This window comes from Palaemon carinicauda, chromosome 10, assembly GCF_036898095.1.
Source record: "Palaemon carinicauda isolate YSFRI2023 chromosome 10, ASM3689809v2, whole genome shotgun sequence".
Classification (NCBI taxonomy): domain Eukaryota; kingdom Metazoa; phylum Arthropoda; class Malacostraca; order Decapoda; family Palaemonidae; genus Palaemon; species Palaemon carinicauda.
The window spans coordinates 133,772,555-133,791,448 of record NC_090734.1 but is presented as its reverse complement, the minus strand read 5'-3'; the positions used below and the strand labels follow the sequence as shown (position 1 = coordinate 133,791,448).

The window sequence follows — 18,894 nt, the reverse complement described above, 5'->3', positions numbered from 1 at the left end:
CATGGCTCAATTTCTAGGGTCTTTCTTTTCTCTGGCTCCTGAACTATTAGCTTGTCCATTTTGTGACCTCCCCCCCCCCCACCTCGCCTATTACCTCTTCTAAGCGGCTGAGACTTGAATCTAAAGTTAGGGTTACCTTTGAGGAAACTGAACCTTCTTCCCTGAAATCTGCCCCCAATGTTGAATTTCCTACCCCTGAAGTTTGCTGCCCCTCCTCTGAGGAGGGGACCCTTGTGAAAGCAGGCAGCAATGGCTGATTTTTGGTCTTCAGTTAAATTCCAAACTTCTTTAATGTCTGCTTTGATTATAAGATCTCTTATCTCTTCCTTGAGGTATCTAGGAAGTGCTCTGCTTCTGAAATTTCTTATCAAATTTTGTATGAGGTCTATGCTCCTTCTTAGGGGACCAATAATAATCTTGGACAAAAAATCAATGTCATTTACTTTGGAGGGGTATACAATGTGTACCAGTGCTGCATGCCCTTGAAAGGCAGAAATACTCATTTTAATATTTTCTATGTCATAAAAAGATTTTCTCGTGTAGCTGTCATCAAATACCTTACCTTCAGGCCAGAAACTCAACTTTGGAGTATTAATTAATTTAAAAAAGTCTGAGAACTCCTTATTTTGACTACTAACAAAGAATTTATCACGGTTATCACTATGGCCTTCACTGAAAGTTAATGCTACTAGTGAATTATTCAATTGAATTTTCCCTTCTCTATGAAAAGATGGTTCAGCTTTGAAATTGGTGGAAATATATGAAGGAATGGGTTTATGGAAGGTAAGAAGGTTGAAATCCTCGTAATCACTTTCATCTCCATTATTATAAAAGGAAAAGAGGTCTAAATTTGCACTTTCAGGTAATTCAGGTGATCGTCTTGAGCGCTTAGTAGGAGGGGGAGCCTCATTCTTCTTAGCAGGTGAACCACTTCTGCCGAGATGAATGTTTTAATATCAGTGAATTATTTACCATAGATTAATTTAAATGTTTGTTCAACAGGTATAGTAAATATGGACAGCAGCGGACCTAGAAGGCTGAAGTCAGGCAATGGGGTTCACGACTCAAATAGCCCTCTTAGGTTAATTCAGTGCCATATTTAAGTGAATGATAAGTTTATATCTGTTATTATTAATAATCTAGACCTGCCTCATATGTAACCCTTATCATATGTAACCCCAGGGCCTAGGCTAGTGTCGATAGGTTTAAAGCGAGAAATGTAAACTCAAACTTACCTGTGGTCTAGCCTACTGCCTATTAAGCTGCGTGCTTTCGATGTGTCAGGCAAGCAATTTGTTTTGTATACCTAGTTATAATTTTGTTATATATATAAATTGGAGTATTTAGTTTGTTTACTCCAATTATTCGTGTTGTAATCATGCACATGCTTTGCTTAAGCTACTTACGCTATGTTCGGAAATGCCTGCTTTAAGCATTCAAATCATAACAAACTTACGTATGGGGGCCGCCATTTGCATTTGTGACGTCATGAGTCTAAATCAGCTGCTTTCCATATGACGTTTTTGTTGTAAACAGAATTTAAAACCTTACCTTTTCTGAATAATTTTCATGAGTTTGATTCTGTTGGAGTAACATATTTACAATATCAGAATTAGAAGGCATATCACTTCCTGCAGTCGATTGTGTTCGTTTTTCGTTACTGATTACGTTCTCCTCTTCGCTGGAGTCTTCGCTAAGCCGATGCACCTCCACGGAGGTAAGAATTTGCCTAGCCATAATTAAGCCGTGGACTGAGATATTACTCTGGTTGCTGAGTGCAGAATAATGAAAACCAGCAACTATATGTTAGGAGCAGCGGGAGGGAAAAGAGGAGAACGTTCTGAGGAGAACGTTCTGTGCCGAAGTCAACTTCAGAAATGTGACTTCCATTGCCGAGTCAACCCGCTCGTCCCTGGTAACTCCACCCAAGGGGGCGTGGTTTAGGGCTCGCACCACCGCTTGGGGGGGTTCCGGGGGGGTGTATAAGCTACCACTGGTAAGTCCGGAAGGTTGAGACCTCCCTCTCCAGAAGTAAGGGCCTTCTGGAGGAGCGAATCTTGACTCGTCTTCCTCCACCTCTCAGCTGTCCGTTCTATGTCCTTGGGCTCGAACAGGCTTCCTCCAAGGATGGAGGAGTGTCTGAGCTTGCTGACATCCATAGCGGGGACCTTCGGGTGGAACCTCTCAGTCACCGTGTCACGGCGCTTGAGAATCGAGTTAGCCCATAGGTTGGTGACCTGGTGAGCTAAAAACTCGATAGAGAGCGTTCCCGAGAGGAGGAAGGTCTCCAGGGCCTTCTTATTGCTCTCCTTGGACAAGTCCTCAGAGTGCAATAGGATGCCCAGAGACCCTAGCCAGACATCCAGCCATGAAGTGGCCTGCATGGCACACTTCGCGACCTTCTCCTGGCTCAGGACCTCCGACGCTGTGAATGTCACCTGCCGGGCGTTGAGTTTCTCTACAGAGAGACCCCTGGTGAGCTCTTCCACGGAGTGGTGGAGGGGAAGAGCTAAACAAGGCTCCTCCATGATCTCGAAGTACCTCCTCTGCTGTACGCGAGGAGGTGGGAGGAGCTTGTTCCCGGCAGAAGAACGGCTGGAGGAGGCAAGCTCGGAAAGCTAGCCCTCGACCTTGTCCCTGGCGCTCTTCACCCCTTGGGACCAGGGCAGGGCTGCACTGGTCTTGGGGGGCTTCTGAATGCCATAAACCTGGTCCAGGACCATATCCTTGCCTTCGCGAGGGGCGGTCTCGGGATCCTTGAAACTATTGAGTTGCCTCATTAGTCCAAGGACCTGCCAGAAGGCGTGCTCCGATTCTCGCTGCTCTCCTCCTTGTGGACTGGCAGCTAAGTCTCCTGTTCCATTCGCTCTTCATGGGGGGGACACGCGGACATTCTCCCGGGGAAGGGCTGGCTCTGGACGAAACCTCGATGATGATTTGGGTAACGTCTTGGAGTCCTTGGGCTCCCTCCTGGGAGGGATACAGGACTACAGCAAAGTGGTCTGGAAGGTACTTCCTACGCGAGCCGTTTCTCTTCCTTGAGGTGGGGTTCCCCCCATTGGTGCTGTGGGAAAGTGTCTCACCTCGCTGGATTCTCCCGAGGACGGGAAAAGTTCGTCCACAGGAGAAGGAGAAAACGTCTGCGAGGGGGAAGGGGCCTTCCCGACGGACCTCTTGGGAGCCAGCTTAACCCGGGGAGTCACCGCGAAATCCACTCCTCTCCTTCTCTTCAGTGGGGGCGAGGAAGCCTTTGGTTTCAGTCCCAGATCAGCGAGGGCTGGCTTCATAGCCTGCACCACCGCTTTCATCAGGGAACCGAACCAAGGCTGGCGGCTGACTGACGCAGTGTCAGCGATCCCCGCTGGAGGGAAGGGGATCGGTTGATCCTTCGGAGTGGATACTACAGGGCCTGTCTGGAAAGAAGAAAGGGAAGAAGAATGTTGTCCGGACCTCTCTCATGACTCTTCTTGCTTCTGGACGCGTGCTCGGTGCTTCCGTGATGGCGATCGCGAGGATGATCTGGAAGTATACGGCCCTGGTGCCTCGCAAGGCTGGGCGCGCTGCGAAACCCGGCGGGAATCGCGCTGGTGCTCGCGCGATGGAAGGATCACTGGTTCGCGCTGGCGATCGCGTGGTGGCAGGATTACCGGTTCGATTGATTGATTAATTGATTGATTGAAAGTTTTCTGGCATCCTGACATCTAAGGTCATTGACGCCGATACCATTTACTGTATATGAAAATTAAAAGAGAATTCGATTAAAACCATAAAAATTAAGAAGCCATAACAATAGTTAAATAGTTTTCAGAAGACCTGCTTCTGAAATAAATCTAAAAATTCCGCTCGCATAGTAAGACACATCATGTCCAAGAATCTTGGCAAGGATAAACCTGCCATCCTCACCTCGAGCCTCAAACAGATATCTATTTCTTAAGTTAGTAAAATTAGGGCATTCGGTCAACAAATGCCTCACTGTTAAAGGTACTAAACAGTCCTCGCAATACGGTTGGTGTTGGCCCTTCAGCAGAAACTCGTGTGTCAACCGTGTGTGACCAATACGGAGACGACAAAGAGTCGTCTCCCATTTTCGGGGTATCATGTTATACCTCCAAGGTGATATGATATTTGTTACTTCCCTCATTTTATTGCCATCTTGACTATCCCAGTGCTGTTGCCATTTATCACAAACCAATTTCTTGATGCAAGGTAGGAAATCGTTATATGGAATGGGATACCTCCTTGGTAGCAACTCGGATGCCGCCAGTAAATCTGCCTTCTCATTCCCACACACACCTACATGTGCTGGAACCCAACAAAATCGAACTGTTATACCTTTCCGTCCAATAATAAAAAGCCATTCTAAAATCTTTAAAACTAGAGGGTTACTAGAATTAAAAACTTCTAAAGCTTGAAGAACACTCCTTCATCACTAAAAATTGTAAAATTACCCTCCTTTTCCAAAGCTATTTTCTCAATAGCGGTTAATATGCCATACAGTTCGGCAGTAAATATGGAAGCTGTTAGAGGAAGTGCACCTCTACAATTAAAATCATTACTATGTACTCCAAATCCAACGCCAGCATCAGATTTGGAGCCATCAGTATATATAAAAGTCGATCCTCTATGTTCTTCAACATGTTCCATAAAAAGAGACCTGGATTCTAAGTCAGCCAAATTCTTCTTAACTCCAATAAAGTATCTACAAAAAGATATGTCAGGTAATTTCCATGGAGGCGTTGATGATACCTTGAATGGAAGCACCTTATTTCTAATTATATCCAGATTGTTTAATAATTGTTTAGCCCGAAACCCAAAAGGTTGAGGAGATTTTGCGTGCAACTCAAAGTAGGTTGAGTGCCTTACAAGGCTTGCAGTCTGAAAGGCTGAAGAATTAGGGAGTCTTTGCAATCTAAACCAATACCGAATAATAGACGACATTCGGTAAAGGTCCAGAGGCAACTCCCCAGCATCAACAAGGAGACTTGTGATAGGGGAGGTTCTAAAGGCTCCTGTGGACAATCTAATGCTAGCATGATTTATTGAATCTAGTATTTTTAACCGGCTTGGGGTTGCTGAGGAGTATATTTCGCATCCATAACTAATTTTGGAAAATATCAAGGCCTTGTATAATTTTAAAATTGTATTGCGGTCTGCCCCCCATGATGTATGGGACAATACTTTTAAAAGATTCATAGCTTCAACACATTTAGCTTTTAATGCTTTTAAGTGAGAAACCCATGTAAGCCTACAGTTAAATATCAACCCTAACAATTTTGCTTCACTTGCACATGGGATCCGTTGACCTTTGATGTATATATCTGGGTCTGGATGTACTCCCCGTATACGACAGAAATGGACAATTGTAGTTTTACTTGTTGAGAACTTAAATCCATTCATATCGGCCCAATGGATAATTTTATCAATAGAGAGTTGGATTTTTCTCTCAACCATTGCCATTCTGGCCCCAGCAAATGATATGGAGAGATCATCCACAAATAATGTTGCGAGAACATCCCGGGGAATGACTGAGGATATCCCATTAATTGCTAGTGCAAAAAGGGTTACACTCAGCACACTCCCCTGAGGAACTCCTTCTTCCTGGCATTTACTCTGTGATAGAGCTTCCCCAACTCTCACTTGGAAAACTCTATGTGAAAGAAATGACTGGATGAATAGTGGTAGCTCACCTCTCAATCCGCACTCATGGATTCTTTTAAGTATACCGTATCTCCATGTGGTATCATATGCCTTTTCAAGATCAAAAAAGACTGTCACATGGTGCTGTTTGGAAGCAAAGGCTTCACAAATGGAGGACTCAAGTTGTATCAGCACATCAGTCGTTGAGTGCATTTTCCTGAATCCACATTGAATGGGTGATAAAATATTCTTCTTTTCAAGGTACCAAATCAGTCTTGCATTGACCATCTTCTCCATGATTTTACATAAACAAGATGTCAATGCAATAGGTCGGTAGTTTGCTGCTAAAAACTTGTCCTTACCGGGTTTTAAAAAGGCTAAAATAATGGCTAGTTCCCAAACACTTGGATAACTATGATCATGCCATATTCTATTAAAAATGCTTAAAATAAATAACTTTGTATTAAAAGATACATGTTTAATCATTGCATATGGAATTCCATCGGGTCCAGGGGCTGTATCGTTACAAGTAGCAAGAGCAGAATCAAATTCTCTTTCAGTAAAAGGAGAATTGTATGACTCTTGCTTTCTTGTTGTGAAGTTTAAAACTTTCTTTTCTTCATTGCTCCTATACTGGTGACCAGGAGCTGCTTCACACTTGCACGATACATTTGAGAAATGGTCAGCCAGGGCATTGCTAACTTCGGTTGCTCCAGTCATATACTGGCCATTTATCTTTAACACTGGTGGTGGGTTTGGGGTGAATTTGCCTGCTATCTTTTTGACTTTCCTCCACACAGATGATGTTGGTGTTCTACTGTTAATGGAGGAAACAAATGACATCCAAGACTGGCGCCTAGCTTCTTTCATGGCATGGCGGAACTGTGCTCTACATTTCTTGTATATGACTAAATTCTCCTCATTACGGCGCATGCGCAATCGAGTTAAAGACTTTCTTGTGGCTCTGTGCAGGGCAGTTAGTTCTGATGACCACCAGGGGATTGGTCGTCGTCTGAATATCCCAGTTGTTTTGGGAATGGAATTCACTCCTGCTGTGTGAAGAGTTCCATTAAGTAAGTCTATGGCATCATCAACACTTTCAAACTGCTCTGCATTTCCTTCAATTTCACTTAACTCCCGAAATCTATTCCAGTCCGCCTTATCAAGATTCCATCGAGGCGATCTTTGTAAAGGTGGACCATTGTTGGTGTTTATAATGATTGGTGCATGATCACTAGTATGCCAATCATCTAATGTTCTCCAATTAAAATCGAGAAGACAGTTAGAGCTTGCAACTGATAGGTCAATGCAGGACAAGGTACCTGTCTGTACATGAAAATGTGTGGGCTCTCCTGTATTGAGGAGTCCGACATCTTCATTCTCCAAAATTGACGATATAATATTACCCCTTGCATTTGCTAAAACATCCCCCCATAAAGGATGTCTACTATTAAGATCTCCTAGTAAGAGAAAGGATTGTGGGAGTTGTTTAATCACCTCTACTATATTATCATATGAGATGTTATCATTTGGAGGCAAGTAAAGAGAACAGATTGTGTATTTTCTCCCTATTTCAATCTGTACAGCCACTGCCTGCAGAGGGGTACAGATAGACAAAGATGTTTGGGGAACATCTCGACGAACGTATATAAGACTTCCCCCATGGCTCCCTGCTCGTTGATCATATGGTGTCCTATAGCTAACATACTCTCTGGGACAAGGAGTATTAGCATCGAGCTTGCTTTCTTGTAGACATACTGTTATAGGGGAGTGCTCACGTATGAGGAGCTTAAGTTGTTCATATTTCGCCCTTAAACCCTGGCAATTCCATTGCAGAATGGAGGAAAAAACTATGGTTTATTTTTTGGAAGACACCTTAGATGAAGTCTTCCCATTGGCAATATTTGATCTAACAATATTTCCCGGAGGTAACTCTAGAGAGGATCTTGATATAGTGGGTTTTGTGTTTCTCTTTTTCTTTGTGTCCTTTTGATCTAATTGTTGAGGAGGATGGTGGACCTCAACTTGAATTTCTGATTGGTTCAATTTACCTTCTAGTTGTTCAGAAACATCAGCAGACAAGATATCATATTTATTGGAAGTCGTGACTTTAATGTTTCTTATGGTAGGAGGCAAGAGGGAGGGAGGTCTCTCTCTTTTTCGATTAAAAGGTTGTGATCTGTCAGGTTTTTGCACCTTCCCCACTACGGGTTCACCAGGTAAATTGGTTTCAAGTGCAACCTCCATCAGATCAGGCAAGGAAACGGCCTGTGAGAGGTTTGTACTATTGTTTAAAATCGGAGTAGTTGGCTTTTGAATAATTTTCAGATCTTTAAGTATCCGTTTTGATTTTTCTACAATTTCTGGATATAGATTTTCGATGGGACTTTCAACCTCTTTAACTACTTTCATTTGTTTCTTTATCTTAGAAGTAGAGATATAATTTTCGTCTGTGTGGTTTGGCAAGTTTTTCTTCAGAACCATTGAAAAAGGTTGCCCTGGTCTTATTTGCTTTTCAAGAGCTCTTTTACAAGCCTCTTTAAAAGTAACCCTTTCCATGGTCCTAATGGCCTGGATTTCTTTTTCAAAAATAAACTTTACACAGCTTTTAGATGTAGCTGGGTGTACTTCCCCACAATGTATGCAATTAGGGTTTTCTATGCATACTCCATGACTACTTTTTCCACAGTTGGCACAAACAGCTGGCTTATTGTTTAGTTTTTCTTTACATTTCTGGCTTAAATGGCCATACATTTGGCAATGATAACATCGCAATGGTGACGGGATATATGGTTTTACCTTCAAAGATAGCCAACCAGCTTTTAAAACATTTGGTAATCGGCATTGATCAAATGTTATAATCAGAGTAGCAAGAGGGATACGTTGTTCTCCAACTCTCTTTCTCATTCTGACTACTTTAACTACTCCTTGATTTTTCAGTTCATCCTCTATTTCTTTTTCCTCTATATCCAACAATTCTGGAGCATATATCACACCTCTACTCTGGTTGAAGGTAGGGTGCGAAACGCATTTTACGCTATGACCATTCAATGTTGTAAGTGTTTTTAACCTTTCACCTTGTAATGGGGACAGTGTCTCTATCAAGAGACTTCCATTTCCCTGGGGTAAAATTTTTGGCTGCCCTCCACATAAAGTAACTATTTCCCTATTAGCTTTAAAAACATTTATACGCTCATTTCTTCCGTTTTCAAATTCCAAGACAAAAAATTTTTCATAATTCACTACTTCATAGTGACCAGGTAATACTTCTACTTTTCTATATCTTTCTGTACTGTCATCATTTTTCACTCTTTCTCTCTTCTTCTCTAGCGTTTTATTATTCACATGACGTGAATAAGGTTCTAACGTTACAATGTTAGAACCCGAGTTGGAGCTGTCTGTACCGAGGTCCATGTTTGTATTTTCCAGGTCGTCAACAGAGGGGTGGGTTTTTTGGTTGTGAGCAAGCCGGGTTATCCACCTCTTATCGGAGGATGTCAGTCCTCCTATCGCATGTGGCCCAACACGAGAAGAGGCTTCAGCGGGGACCAGTCCTCTATTAGAGAGGGGCTGCCTCTCTTAAGGTGGGCGTACACTGGTCAGTGGGGGTAGTTAGCCCCTCCCACCGTCGACTCCAATGCCTGGCGTCACCCATTACCCGCAAATATGGGTGACTTAAAACCGGATCACTGGAGCCCGACTCTTAACAGACTTGGTCTGCACCCAATGGGGTCTGCCAGAGGGTGATGGCGTCTAAATTGGCACAGGTTGAGATGGAATGCAGTCCATCCCACACTCTGCCAAATCCAAAGCATCATCCAAAGTAAAATCGAACATGCCAAAGTCGTCAACAATATCGAGCCCAAAAGGAAGAGATGGGAGAAAAAAGAAATAATAAAAAGTAAAAGAGAAAGTGCTGAATGATTTAGTTGGATCGACAGCTGGGCACCAAGGTCCAATGGGAAGTAGTTCCCACTGTTCATTAGAGCCCAGCTGCTAATCCCTAAGCCCCCCATCCTCATCAAGGCTTCAGCATCTGGGGGGTTACCAGGTCGAGCTGGCGCTCGCGCGATGGAAGGATCACTGGTTCGCGCTGGCGATCGCGTGGTGGCAGGATTACCGGGTCGAGCTGGCGCTCGCGCGATGGCAGAATCGCGGGGTCGCGCGCGGCCGACCGTTGGCGCGCAGGCGCGTGGAGATGAGGGCGCGCTGGCGACTTGGCGCGTGGGCGCGCAGGCAAGGGTGTGCGTGAATGCACAGGTGAGAGCGAGTGCCTGGGTGATCGCTGGCGATCAGGAGAATGATGGCGCGTAGGTGAACGATGGCGCGTAGGTGAACGATGTGGCCTAGGCAAGATCAAGCGCGTTGGCGAGCGATGTCGCGTTAGTGAGTGACGCGTCGGAGATCGATGACGCGTGGAACGCGTGGGCGACCGACCGCGTACAGGTGAGTTGGCGCGTTGACGAGTCGGAGCCATGGTGATTATAAGCGTGGGCGCGTTGGTGAGCGCTCGCGCGTAGGCGAATGCTGGGGCGTAGGATGGCACGCCGTGGCTGAAGGTCTCGCCGGTGAAGTCTCGTTGGCGGGCTCAGGAACTGGTTCGTGGGCACGCGGGCACGTATGCACTTTAGTGCGCGCTGGAGACTGGAGCGCAGGCGGTGGTCGACTCGCAGGGGAACGCTGACGAGGCAGAGGAACAATGTCCTTGCCTGCGCCCAGATCCGAAGATCGTGGGCGCGCGGGCGAGCGTTGGCACGCTGGGCGCGCCGTAGTGCGCTGATGCGCCGGAGGTTGACGGCGCTCAGGAGACTGTCGACGCGCAGGTGAGCGCTGGCGAACAGGGGCGCGTTGGCGATCAGGAGAGTGCTGACGGTCAGGAGAGCGCTGGCAAGAAGAGTCTGACGACTCATATGCCGTAGAGCGCTTGCGCGCAGGGCGCTGACGAGCAGGAGAGCGCTGGCGAGCAGGTGAGCGCTGGCGAGCAGGAGAGCGCTGGCGAGGAGAGTTAGGAGACTCTACGGCAGGAGAGCACTGGCGAGCAGGAGAGAGCGGTGGCGCTTGCGTGCTACAGAAGGGCGCACAGGTGAAACCTGGCACGGTAGGGCCTTCCCCACATTGTGAGAGAGGTCCTTCTGCCCCGAAGGGACCGGTGCTTGCGTAAGCAAGGGAGATCTGGCAGGCACAGGAGATCGCAAACAATCAGCAGAGAGGTCCAGAGGAGTTACAGCTACGGTCTGCTCCCGACGAGAAGAATCCTTCACAGGGGACGACGAGGATGACGACCCGAAGAGGAGGCGCCTCTTGACTCCCTTGTAAGGAGAAGGAAGGCCTCGGCGACGAAGAGGAGGGGGAGCCTTACAGCGAAGACGACCTCGTGGCAGGGTATCAGCATCGTCGGTCCTCCGAAGAGGAGTCTCTGTTAATGCAGTTCCCCGAGAGGGAGCAACACTCGCAAGAGACCGTTGGGCCCAGCTTCCCCCTCGAAGGATGTTTGGAGGGGGAACCTGGGCCTTCAGCAGCAACAGCAACAGTAGCAGCAGGGGTTTGACCCAGCCCGTCGGACGCCTCTGTCACAACAACGTCGTCAATAGCCAAAGGATCTACCTCTGGTATTACCAGCGACTGTTGGACAGCTGCCCCCAACTGGATCAGATCAAACAGGGCTTCCTTGGAGGGCGAGCCCTTAAGCCCCAAGGAAGCCCAAAGCTGGAAAAGATCATCATTAGACACAGTTTGGTCGTAGTCTACAAAATCAATAATATCCTCCCCCGGAGGAGGAGGGGGAGCTGCCTCGCTATGGGAGGCAACGCCCTCTTCCACACACCGAGTTTGGGAAACAAAAGAAGGCCCTACGCTACCACTCGGCGGCCTCTCACGAGAGACCGAACGAGTGGGAGCTTCGGAGGAGGTTCGGGCAACGGAAGAAGAGTCCTTGGAGCCTTCCTTCCCCTGGGGGGAAGAACGGTCTCTCTTAGAACTCTTCTTACGCCGCCGCGCAAACCTCTCCCACTGGGAGGTAGGCCACTCCCGACATTCCATACACAGATTATCACAATTACACCGTTTACCTCGACACTACGGGCAAAGGGTGTGAGGGTCTGTCTCAATCGCCGACATAAAAGTTCCACATGGGCGATCGGGAAGTCCAGGGCATTTCCGCAGGGTGGAAAGCAAAGGCAGAGGCCAACTTCAAACAAACACACACTGGAAGAAAAAGCAAACAAATTAAGGCTGTCAATATGCGAGGAAGGGACAGAAACGTCTGTACATCGTCCGAGCCAAAAGTGAAGTGAGGCAGCTCACAGGTGTGTGGAGGGGGGAGGGGTAGCTAGCTACCCCTCCCTACCCCCGTGCTAACTAGCGCGGGGGTAGTTAAACCCTCGTTAAAACTTTAATGGCTCGTCATTTCAGCCACGCCGAAAGGAAACCCTATGTAAATAGCGTGGTTTGTATTTCGGCTACGGAACAAGGTATATTTAAAAGGTCTAAATCCCTAAAGATAAAAAAGAAGATAAATTTAAAACTAACTCATTTTACAAAGGCAGGGCATGAAAATTGTAGGGCTACAACTAACACATTTTGTGGAATAATTTTCACTGATTGGTAAGCTATGTGCATAAGAAACATAAAACCTACAACAATTGGCTTCTGTAACAAGAACTACAACCAAAGCTCTACTCAACTTGACTGCTCTATGAAAAATTCTATAACCCACTTCCACAACATTATCTGACAATGTTGTGGAAGTGGGTTATAGAATTTTTAAGCTTGATAACAGAGGCAAATAAAGGGTCATAGATTAAGAGGTACGTTACTGTAATTGCTGATCTCTACATACTTTTCCTTGTGTGGAGTTTTGGCACCTTGTAAACCCTTCAAATACTGGTGGGAGCGAAGTTGTTTTACTGTCTTCTTGTTTTTTCTTGGCTTAAAACCTCCATCATGACCTGGTTTGGTATCTACTGCAAATGTCACTGGTACGACAGCTAAACATTGAAAAAAAGGAAGAGGCATGATTCACAAAATTAATATAATATATCTGTTTTATAAACATAAACACTATTTCATGAATTAATCTAAAATATGCAAATGGTGAACTGAATTCAACTACAAGTTAGCAAAAAAATATGACAAATATGACAAATTCGAAGATAATTTGTATTTTTCCTAACCATACAAACCTTAGCTATTTACATTGGGTTTACCTTTTAGCGCAGCTGAAATTGCGAGCCATTAGAATTTAACGAGGGTGTATTACCCCCGCGCTAGTTAGCGGGGGGGTAGGGGAGTGGTAGCTAGCTACCCCTCCCCCCCTCACACACACGTGAATGCTCACTTTCACTTAGAGGTAGGACTTGTCTTGGGGGACAGGGCTGGCGGGGCAAATATGTGTAAATAGCTAAGGTTTGTATGGTTAGGAAAAATACAAATTATCTTCGAATTTGTCATTTGTTCCGTAACCGAAATACAAACCACGCTATTTACATTGGGTGACTTACCCCTTAGGTAGGGTGGAAAGTCCCCAGCCATACTGCCTTTGGCTTTACCCGGGGACTCAGAATCCGAGTGAGTCGCACTCGAGAAAAGGAGTCCCTGCACCTCACAAGTTCCTTGCTCCGCAAGGAACCGTGTGGCCTACATAAGCTTGTGTGTGAAGGAAGAAGTGTGACCCGTCCTAGGCAGTTGACCTGGAGTTCCAGAAGGAACTCTGGGTTAGGACGTTCCCAATACCACCTCGTCAGAGTATGGGGGACGCGACAGTATTGACTCAATACTCGAAACACAAGGAAGCATGGTTTACCTGCAGAGGTTCGAGGTCAGCTATGCAGAGACCAGGATGCTGCTTTCCCGTAGAGGGGATGATGAAGAAAGAAGTAAGGGCCATACATACTTCTTGCGTTCATGCAGACTAAAACCTGATAACAATGCCCTCAACCTTCTGCTACCTATCCAAAAAGGAGCCTGAGGTTAGACCAGCTGTTGTGTAGCCACCACAGAGCGATAGAAAACGTATCGAAACTCCTGTGGGTCACGCCCTGCAGGAAGCGGGCTGCGAAGGTCATTAGACGCTTCCAGACTCCAGCTTGTAGCACCTGCGTCACAGAGTAGTATTACTCGAAGGCGAGGGACGTTGCGATGTATCCAACATCGTGCTGTAGGGCGACGTGACGGGGGAGGGTCTGGAGACAGGTCGAGATGAATGTCCTTGAGTCCGAGCTGAAGAGGTATACTGATGACTCTCCCCCGTGTCCTCCTTGTGCTCCCAAATCGGCTGCAACTGAGGACAAACTGCAGCTGATCCCAAAGCTAACCCCTCGATTCCTTTACTGGCAAGAAGGAGAAGGTTTTGGGACATCAGATACAGAATGGAGACTCGAAATCTTGAAGGAATTGGACCGAAGGGCCGGGACCCCAAGATTCTGAGTCTAGCCAACAACTCAGGAGCAAACCTGAATGTTGCCTTCCCCCCTTCCTTAGAAATGGCGGAGTCGTACGAGACCAAGAAGATTGCTTACACACTGAGTGAGCAGGAGACCCAAGACGGAATACAATCAGAGGCCTGTCGTAAAGGGTCTTGAGAAGATCTCTTAAGGGACTAAAAAGTCCGAGCCATGCTCCAAGTTGGAGGTCTCACTCCGACTAGGGCAGGGACGTTCATAGCTTCGCATGAGCGAGGAAAGATCCAGCGGGAAGGAAAAAGTCATTCCTTTAAGCCTGAAGGTCAGGGAAAGGCTGAGCGACAGGCTTCATTGCCGAGAGCGGAAAGGAGTTTCCTCCCGCCGAAAGGCAATAAGATCGTTATTGCTGGAGAAGAGGCCTCAAGGGAAGAGGTATATCTCCCACGGCACCAACCACCAAAGACTCTTCACTTCGCCTGGAAGACCCCTGCGGATGACTATCGCAGATGACGCGACCTCCGTCCCGCGACTGTAGCTGGTTGTCTCTTCTTGAAGAGGAGGCGTAGCGTCTCCAGGCGTGAAGCCGAAGCGACGCCCCGGCTCGTGAAAGATGTTGCAGTGTGGTTGTTTGAGTAGTCTGTGCCGTGGGAGAAGCTCTCCCGGGAGTTCCGTCAGGGGAAGCAGAGGGTCCAGAAACCGTTCTGCGCATAGTCCCAGTGGAGCTCTCCCATTGAAAGGTTGACAGACAACCTGGTCTTGTTGAGACCCATTCTCCACAGACAAAAAGGAGGGAAGACGCAGGCGTCGAAGTTGTCCCACCATCACCGGAATGCATCTTGCCAGAGTCTCGGGGTCTGAGACTGGGGGGAAGAACAGCGGAAGCTTGAGGTTCCAAGCTGTCGCGATCAGGTCCCCCAGACCAGGACTTGCTGGTTACTCAAGGCCAAAGACCCCCAGGTACAATCTCTCTACGAGGCTCTGCTCAGATAGTCGGAGAGAACATTCCTCTGCCTGGAATGAGAGAGCCGATGGTGGTATTGAGAGTATCTCAATCATCTCGGTATCTCTACTGCAAGATGTGAAGGTGTGAAAATGCGTCCCCTGCTGGTTAGAACACGCCAGAATCATGAAGTCGACGTGCACGGAGCGACTCGGCAGGAGCTGTAGGATCTGTAGAGGGGCCAGACTACGGCCCCTAAGCCTGCCTGAATGATGGAGAGGTATCCTTCAGGTCCTGACCATAGGCCTGGACCGGAACATGCAACCCCCCCTTTTCTTTGACGAGGCCGAGAACAGCATCAAGAATGTGGGGAAAGGACGAGAATATCCACTCCCATCAAGAGGTTCCATAGGTCAACACCCATTGCAGGTCTAATAGTTCCGCTGGTCCCATAGGGGCCAGAAAGTCCGGTTAATCGTTGCCTGAAACCACCGGAACTTGGACCGCCCCACATGGAACTTATCCTGAGGCGACCATTCGGAACTATAGATGGGTCAATGAGGAAGGGAGAACTAGGAAACGTTCCAAGGTAGGGCTGAAAGCTCTGCTTGACTGAGAACAGGTACTGCGACTCTCCTCAGCCTTGCCACAGTCAACTGAAGGGAAGGCTCGGAGGAGGTGGCAACAGAATCTGGCGTCCCCAGGTGGTCACCCATCCAAGTACCGACCAGACCCGACGTTGCTTAACCTCGCTGGACGGACGAGAAGCGGGGTCTCCAACGTGGTAAGGCCGTTGACTCAATATCATGGCCAGATACTCCAGATGTTGAGGCAGAAGAAGAGAAGGCTCCAAGCAAAATACCATGAACCCCCACTCATGGTAAGCATCCGGAAGCTTGTCCCGGCACTGAAGAAGGTCGAACCCGAGCCTACCGGAGTTGACCAGACCTCCAAAGAGCGAAGGAGGCGGAAGCCTGCACCTGAGCGGCCATGAGGAAAGCAGGGAGAGTTCTCTGGGGAAAAAAACCTGCGATGCCACGGCGGGATCGCCACACTGCATCTTAAGCAGGAATACCTGCAGTCTAGGCTGAATTCCACGAGCTTCCTGGAAGATGGATGGAATGGAAACTGAAAGCACCCGTCCTTCCGATCCATGGTTTAAGGAGTCCTGTCGCCTCGTTACCAGTCTGATCGATTCTGCTGTTCCACGCTGGACGAAGTTTGTTCGACAAACTTGATCAGGGCTGAGAGGTCGACTACGGAACTCCCGTCTCAGATACTTCCTTACAAGAAAGGATCGACTGAAGAAGCCGGGGGTGAAGCCGTCGATGATCCTATGGAGGACCTTCTCCTAAGGTATGGATCATTCTGCCCAAACGGGCAAACTCTTGCCGACCCTATGGCATAGAGGTTCAGAGACACTGAATTCGCTGACAGAGACGGCAGGCGCGATATCCTTGGCTGATCATGGAGATTGTGCGGGAATGGGCATTGGGAAGCTGTCATCCGGATGAGTAACCTTAGGCATCCTCCCAGCGTGAAACCTGCAAGGGGGGGGGTGCCAATCCTAGAGTTCGTGAACTCTGCCGCTCCCTCTAGGCCTATGCCCCCCCCCCCCCCCCACCCCGGGAGCCTCCCGTGCCATCTGTTCCTGACAGGAGGAAACTGCAATTGGACACCTTGTCTCAGTTGTCGTAGCCGATAACTTAGGCCGACGTGGTTGAAAGAAAAAGGCGCTGGAGACCTGCAGAGTCTGGAAGAAAGCGCCTTGGAGAAGTGAAAACGGAAGTCGACTTCCTCCGCACAACCGCTGTCTATGTCTCTGTCCTTGAGCACAAACAAACTCTTCTCAAGGATGGAAGGGTGTCTGAGGTTGTCGACATCCACGGATGAGACACCCGAAAGGAAACCCTCGGTCAGCGCGTCCAGATGGTCCAACATCGAGCTTGCCCGCAAGTTAGATACTTAACGACGAAACGCCAAGGTGCCTGAGCCCGAGAGGAGGAAAGTACCCATGACCTTCCTGTAGCTTCCTTGAACCAAACCTCGGGCCGTAACCGAGGAGGGAAAGGACCTGGTAAGCCCCTTACACGAGATGGAGAAGAGGAAGGGGTAAGCAGTCACCCCTTGGCCGAAGGAGAAATCTCGAACGGAAAGCCCCCGCCAAAAATCCTTCCAAGGAATGACCGGGAAGAGCTAACCCAGGTTCTGGAAAGAGGAGTGTTGCTCAGACCTCCCTGAAGATTCTTCTTATTCTTGCATGTGCCATGCTCTGCGTTTACGGGGTGAGGCCGTGTTCTGGAAATACGCTCCAGAAGAACTCGCCAGGCTGGCCATGCTGCGAAAACCCCAATGGGAATCGTGGTTGCAATCGCCCTGGAGCTCGCACGATGGTAAATCAATGATTTGCGCGTGGGCGAACGTGGAAGCGCCCATGCGCGGTCACGCAGGATTGATTGATTGATTGATTTAAAGTTTTCAGGCATCCTGACATGGTCACGCAGGAACGCAAACGAAGGTGAGCGAAGGAGAGCAGAAGGAGGGCGAGCGTGGTAGGAAGGGCGAGAACTGGTGGTCGGCGAGCGATAGTCCATAGGCGAGCAATGGATACTGCAAGAATTAAGCCGACGTTCGTGCGAAGAAACACTGTAGATTCGCGCGACGCAACCCCGTCGGTCCGCGCGACGGAACCCCGTCGGTCCGCGCGACGGAACACCGTCGGTCCGCGCGACGGGACACCGTCGGTCCGCGCGACGGAACACCGTCGGTCCGCGCGACGGAACACCGTCGGTCCGCGCGACGGAACACCGTCGGTCCGCGCGACGGAACACCGTCGGTCCGCGCGACGGAACACCGTCGGTCCGCGCGACGGAACACCGCCGGTCCGCGCGACGGAACACCGCCGGTCCGCGCGACGGAAACCGTCGGTCCGCGCGACGGAAACCGTCCGTTCGCGCGATGGAATACCATTGGTTCACGCGCGGGCGAACATTGGAGAGCATGTGCGCGGTCGCGCATGAGCGTAGACGTGCAGGCACGTGGGCGTGCGGTCGTGCAGGAACGTGGGCGTGCGGTCGCGCAGGAACGTGGGCATGTGGCCACTCAGGCACGTGGGCGCGTGGGTGAGCACAGGCGGCCGGGAGACCGATGGCGCATCGGCAAGCGATGGAGCGTTGACGAGCGATGGCGCGTTCTGCGAGGCGATAGCCCGCAGGAGAGTGACGGAGCGTTGGCAAGCGATGGTGCGTCGGCAAGCGACGGCGCGTTGGCGAGCGGTGGTGCGTTAACAAAATGCTAGCGAGCAGATGAAGAATCGCGCGGGTGCTTTGGCGATTGCCAACGCGAGAGAGACTAGTGATGGTTAGCGCGCATCGCGCTAACAGAAGGCGCGCAGGGGCATCAGGAAAGTGAGCGCTGAAGCCAGCTGTTAATCAGGCGATCCTAGACGGTCAGAAAACCGTTGGCACCCATTGGTGCGTGGCAAAGAAGGGCGCGCAGATGTGCACTGGCAAATGAAGAAAGCTGGCGCACAGAAGGACAGAAGAAAAGGTGAGCGCTGGCGAGCAGGAGGAAGATCTACGGCAAGACTCAGCTACCGGAGATCGTGGTCCACAGCAGGCGAGCGCTAGATCGCTACTGATGGTGGTCAGGGGAACTGACACGCGTGGCAGATCGATGGCGATCGTTGACGCGTAGGAGATCGCTGGCGAGCAGGTGAACGTTGACGCGTCTAAGGTCGCTGGCGAGCTGATGATCGCTGGCGAGCTGATGATCGCTGACGAGCAGAAGGCAACGCATGGAAGCCTGCGCATAGAAGAAGAGTCCTTGACCCAGACCTGAACCGAAGTTCTAGATCGCGAGGGCGAACGTGGGCGCACAGGGCGCGTAACAGGAACCAACAGGAACAGCAGAGATGAT

At 49.0% G+C, this 18,894-nt stretch overlaps 1 protein-coding gene and 1 pseudogene across 1 annotated transcript in view; both read right to left on the bottom strand.

The window, feature by feature from the left end:
- LOC137648793 (ribosome biogenesis protein NOP53) overlaps positions 1 to 18,894 on the bottom strand; it is an 82,893-nt gene that overhangs the window by 39,017 nt on the left and 24,982 nt on the right. The window contains exon 3 of the mRNA XM_068381938.1: positions 12,476 to 12,623. Coding sequence (XP_068238039.1) covers positions 12,476 to 12,623 — 148 coding nt within the window. The remainder of the gene's footprint in view (positions 1 to 12,475; positions 12,624 to 18,894) is intronic.
- LOC137648945 (5S ribosomal RNA) lies at positions 15,656 to 15,774 on the bottom strand (annotated as a pseudogene).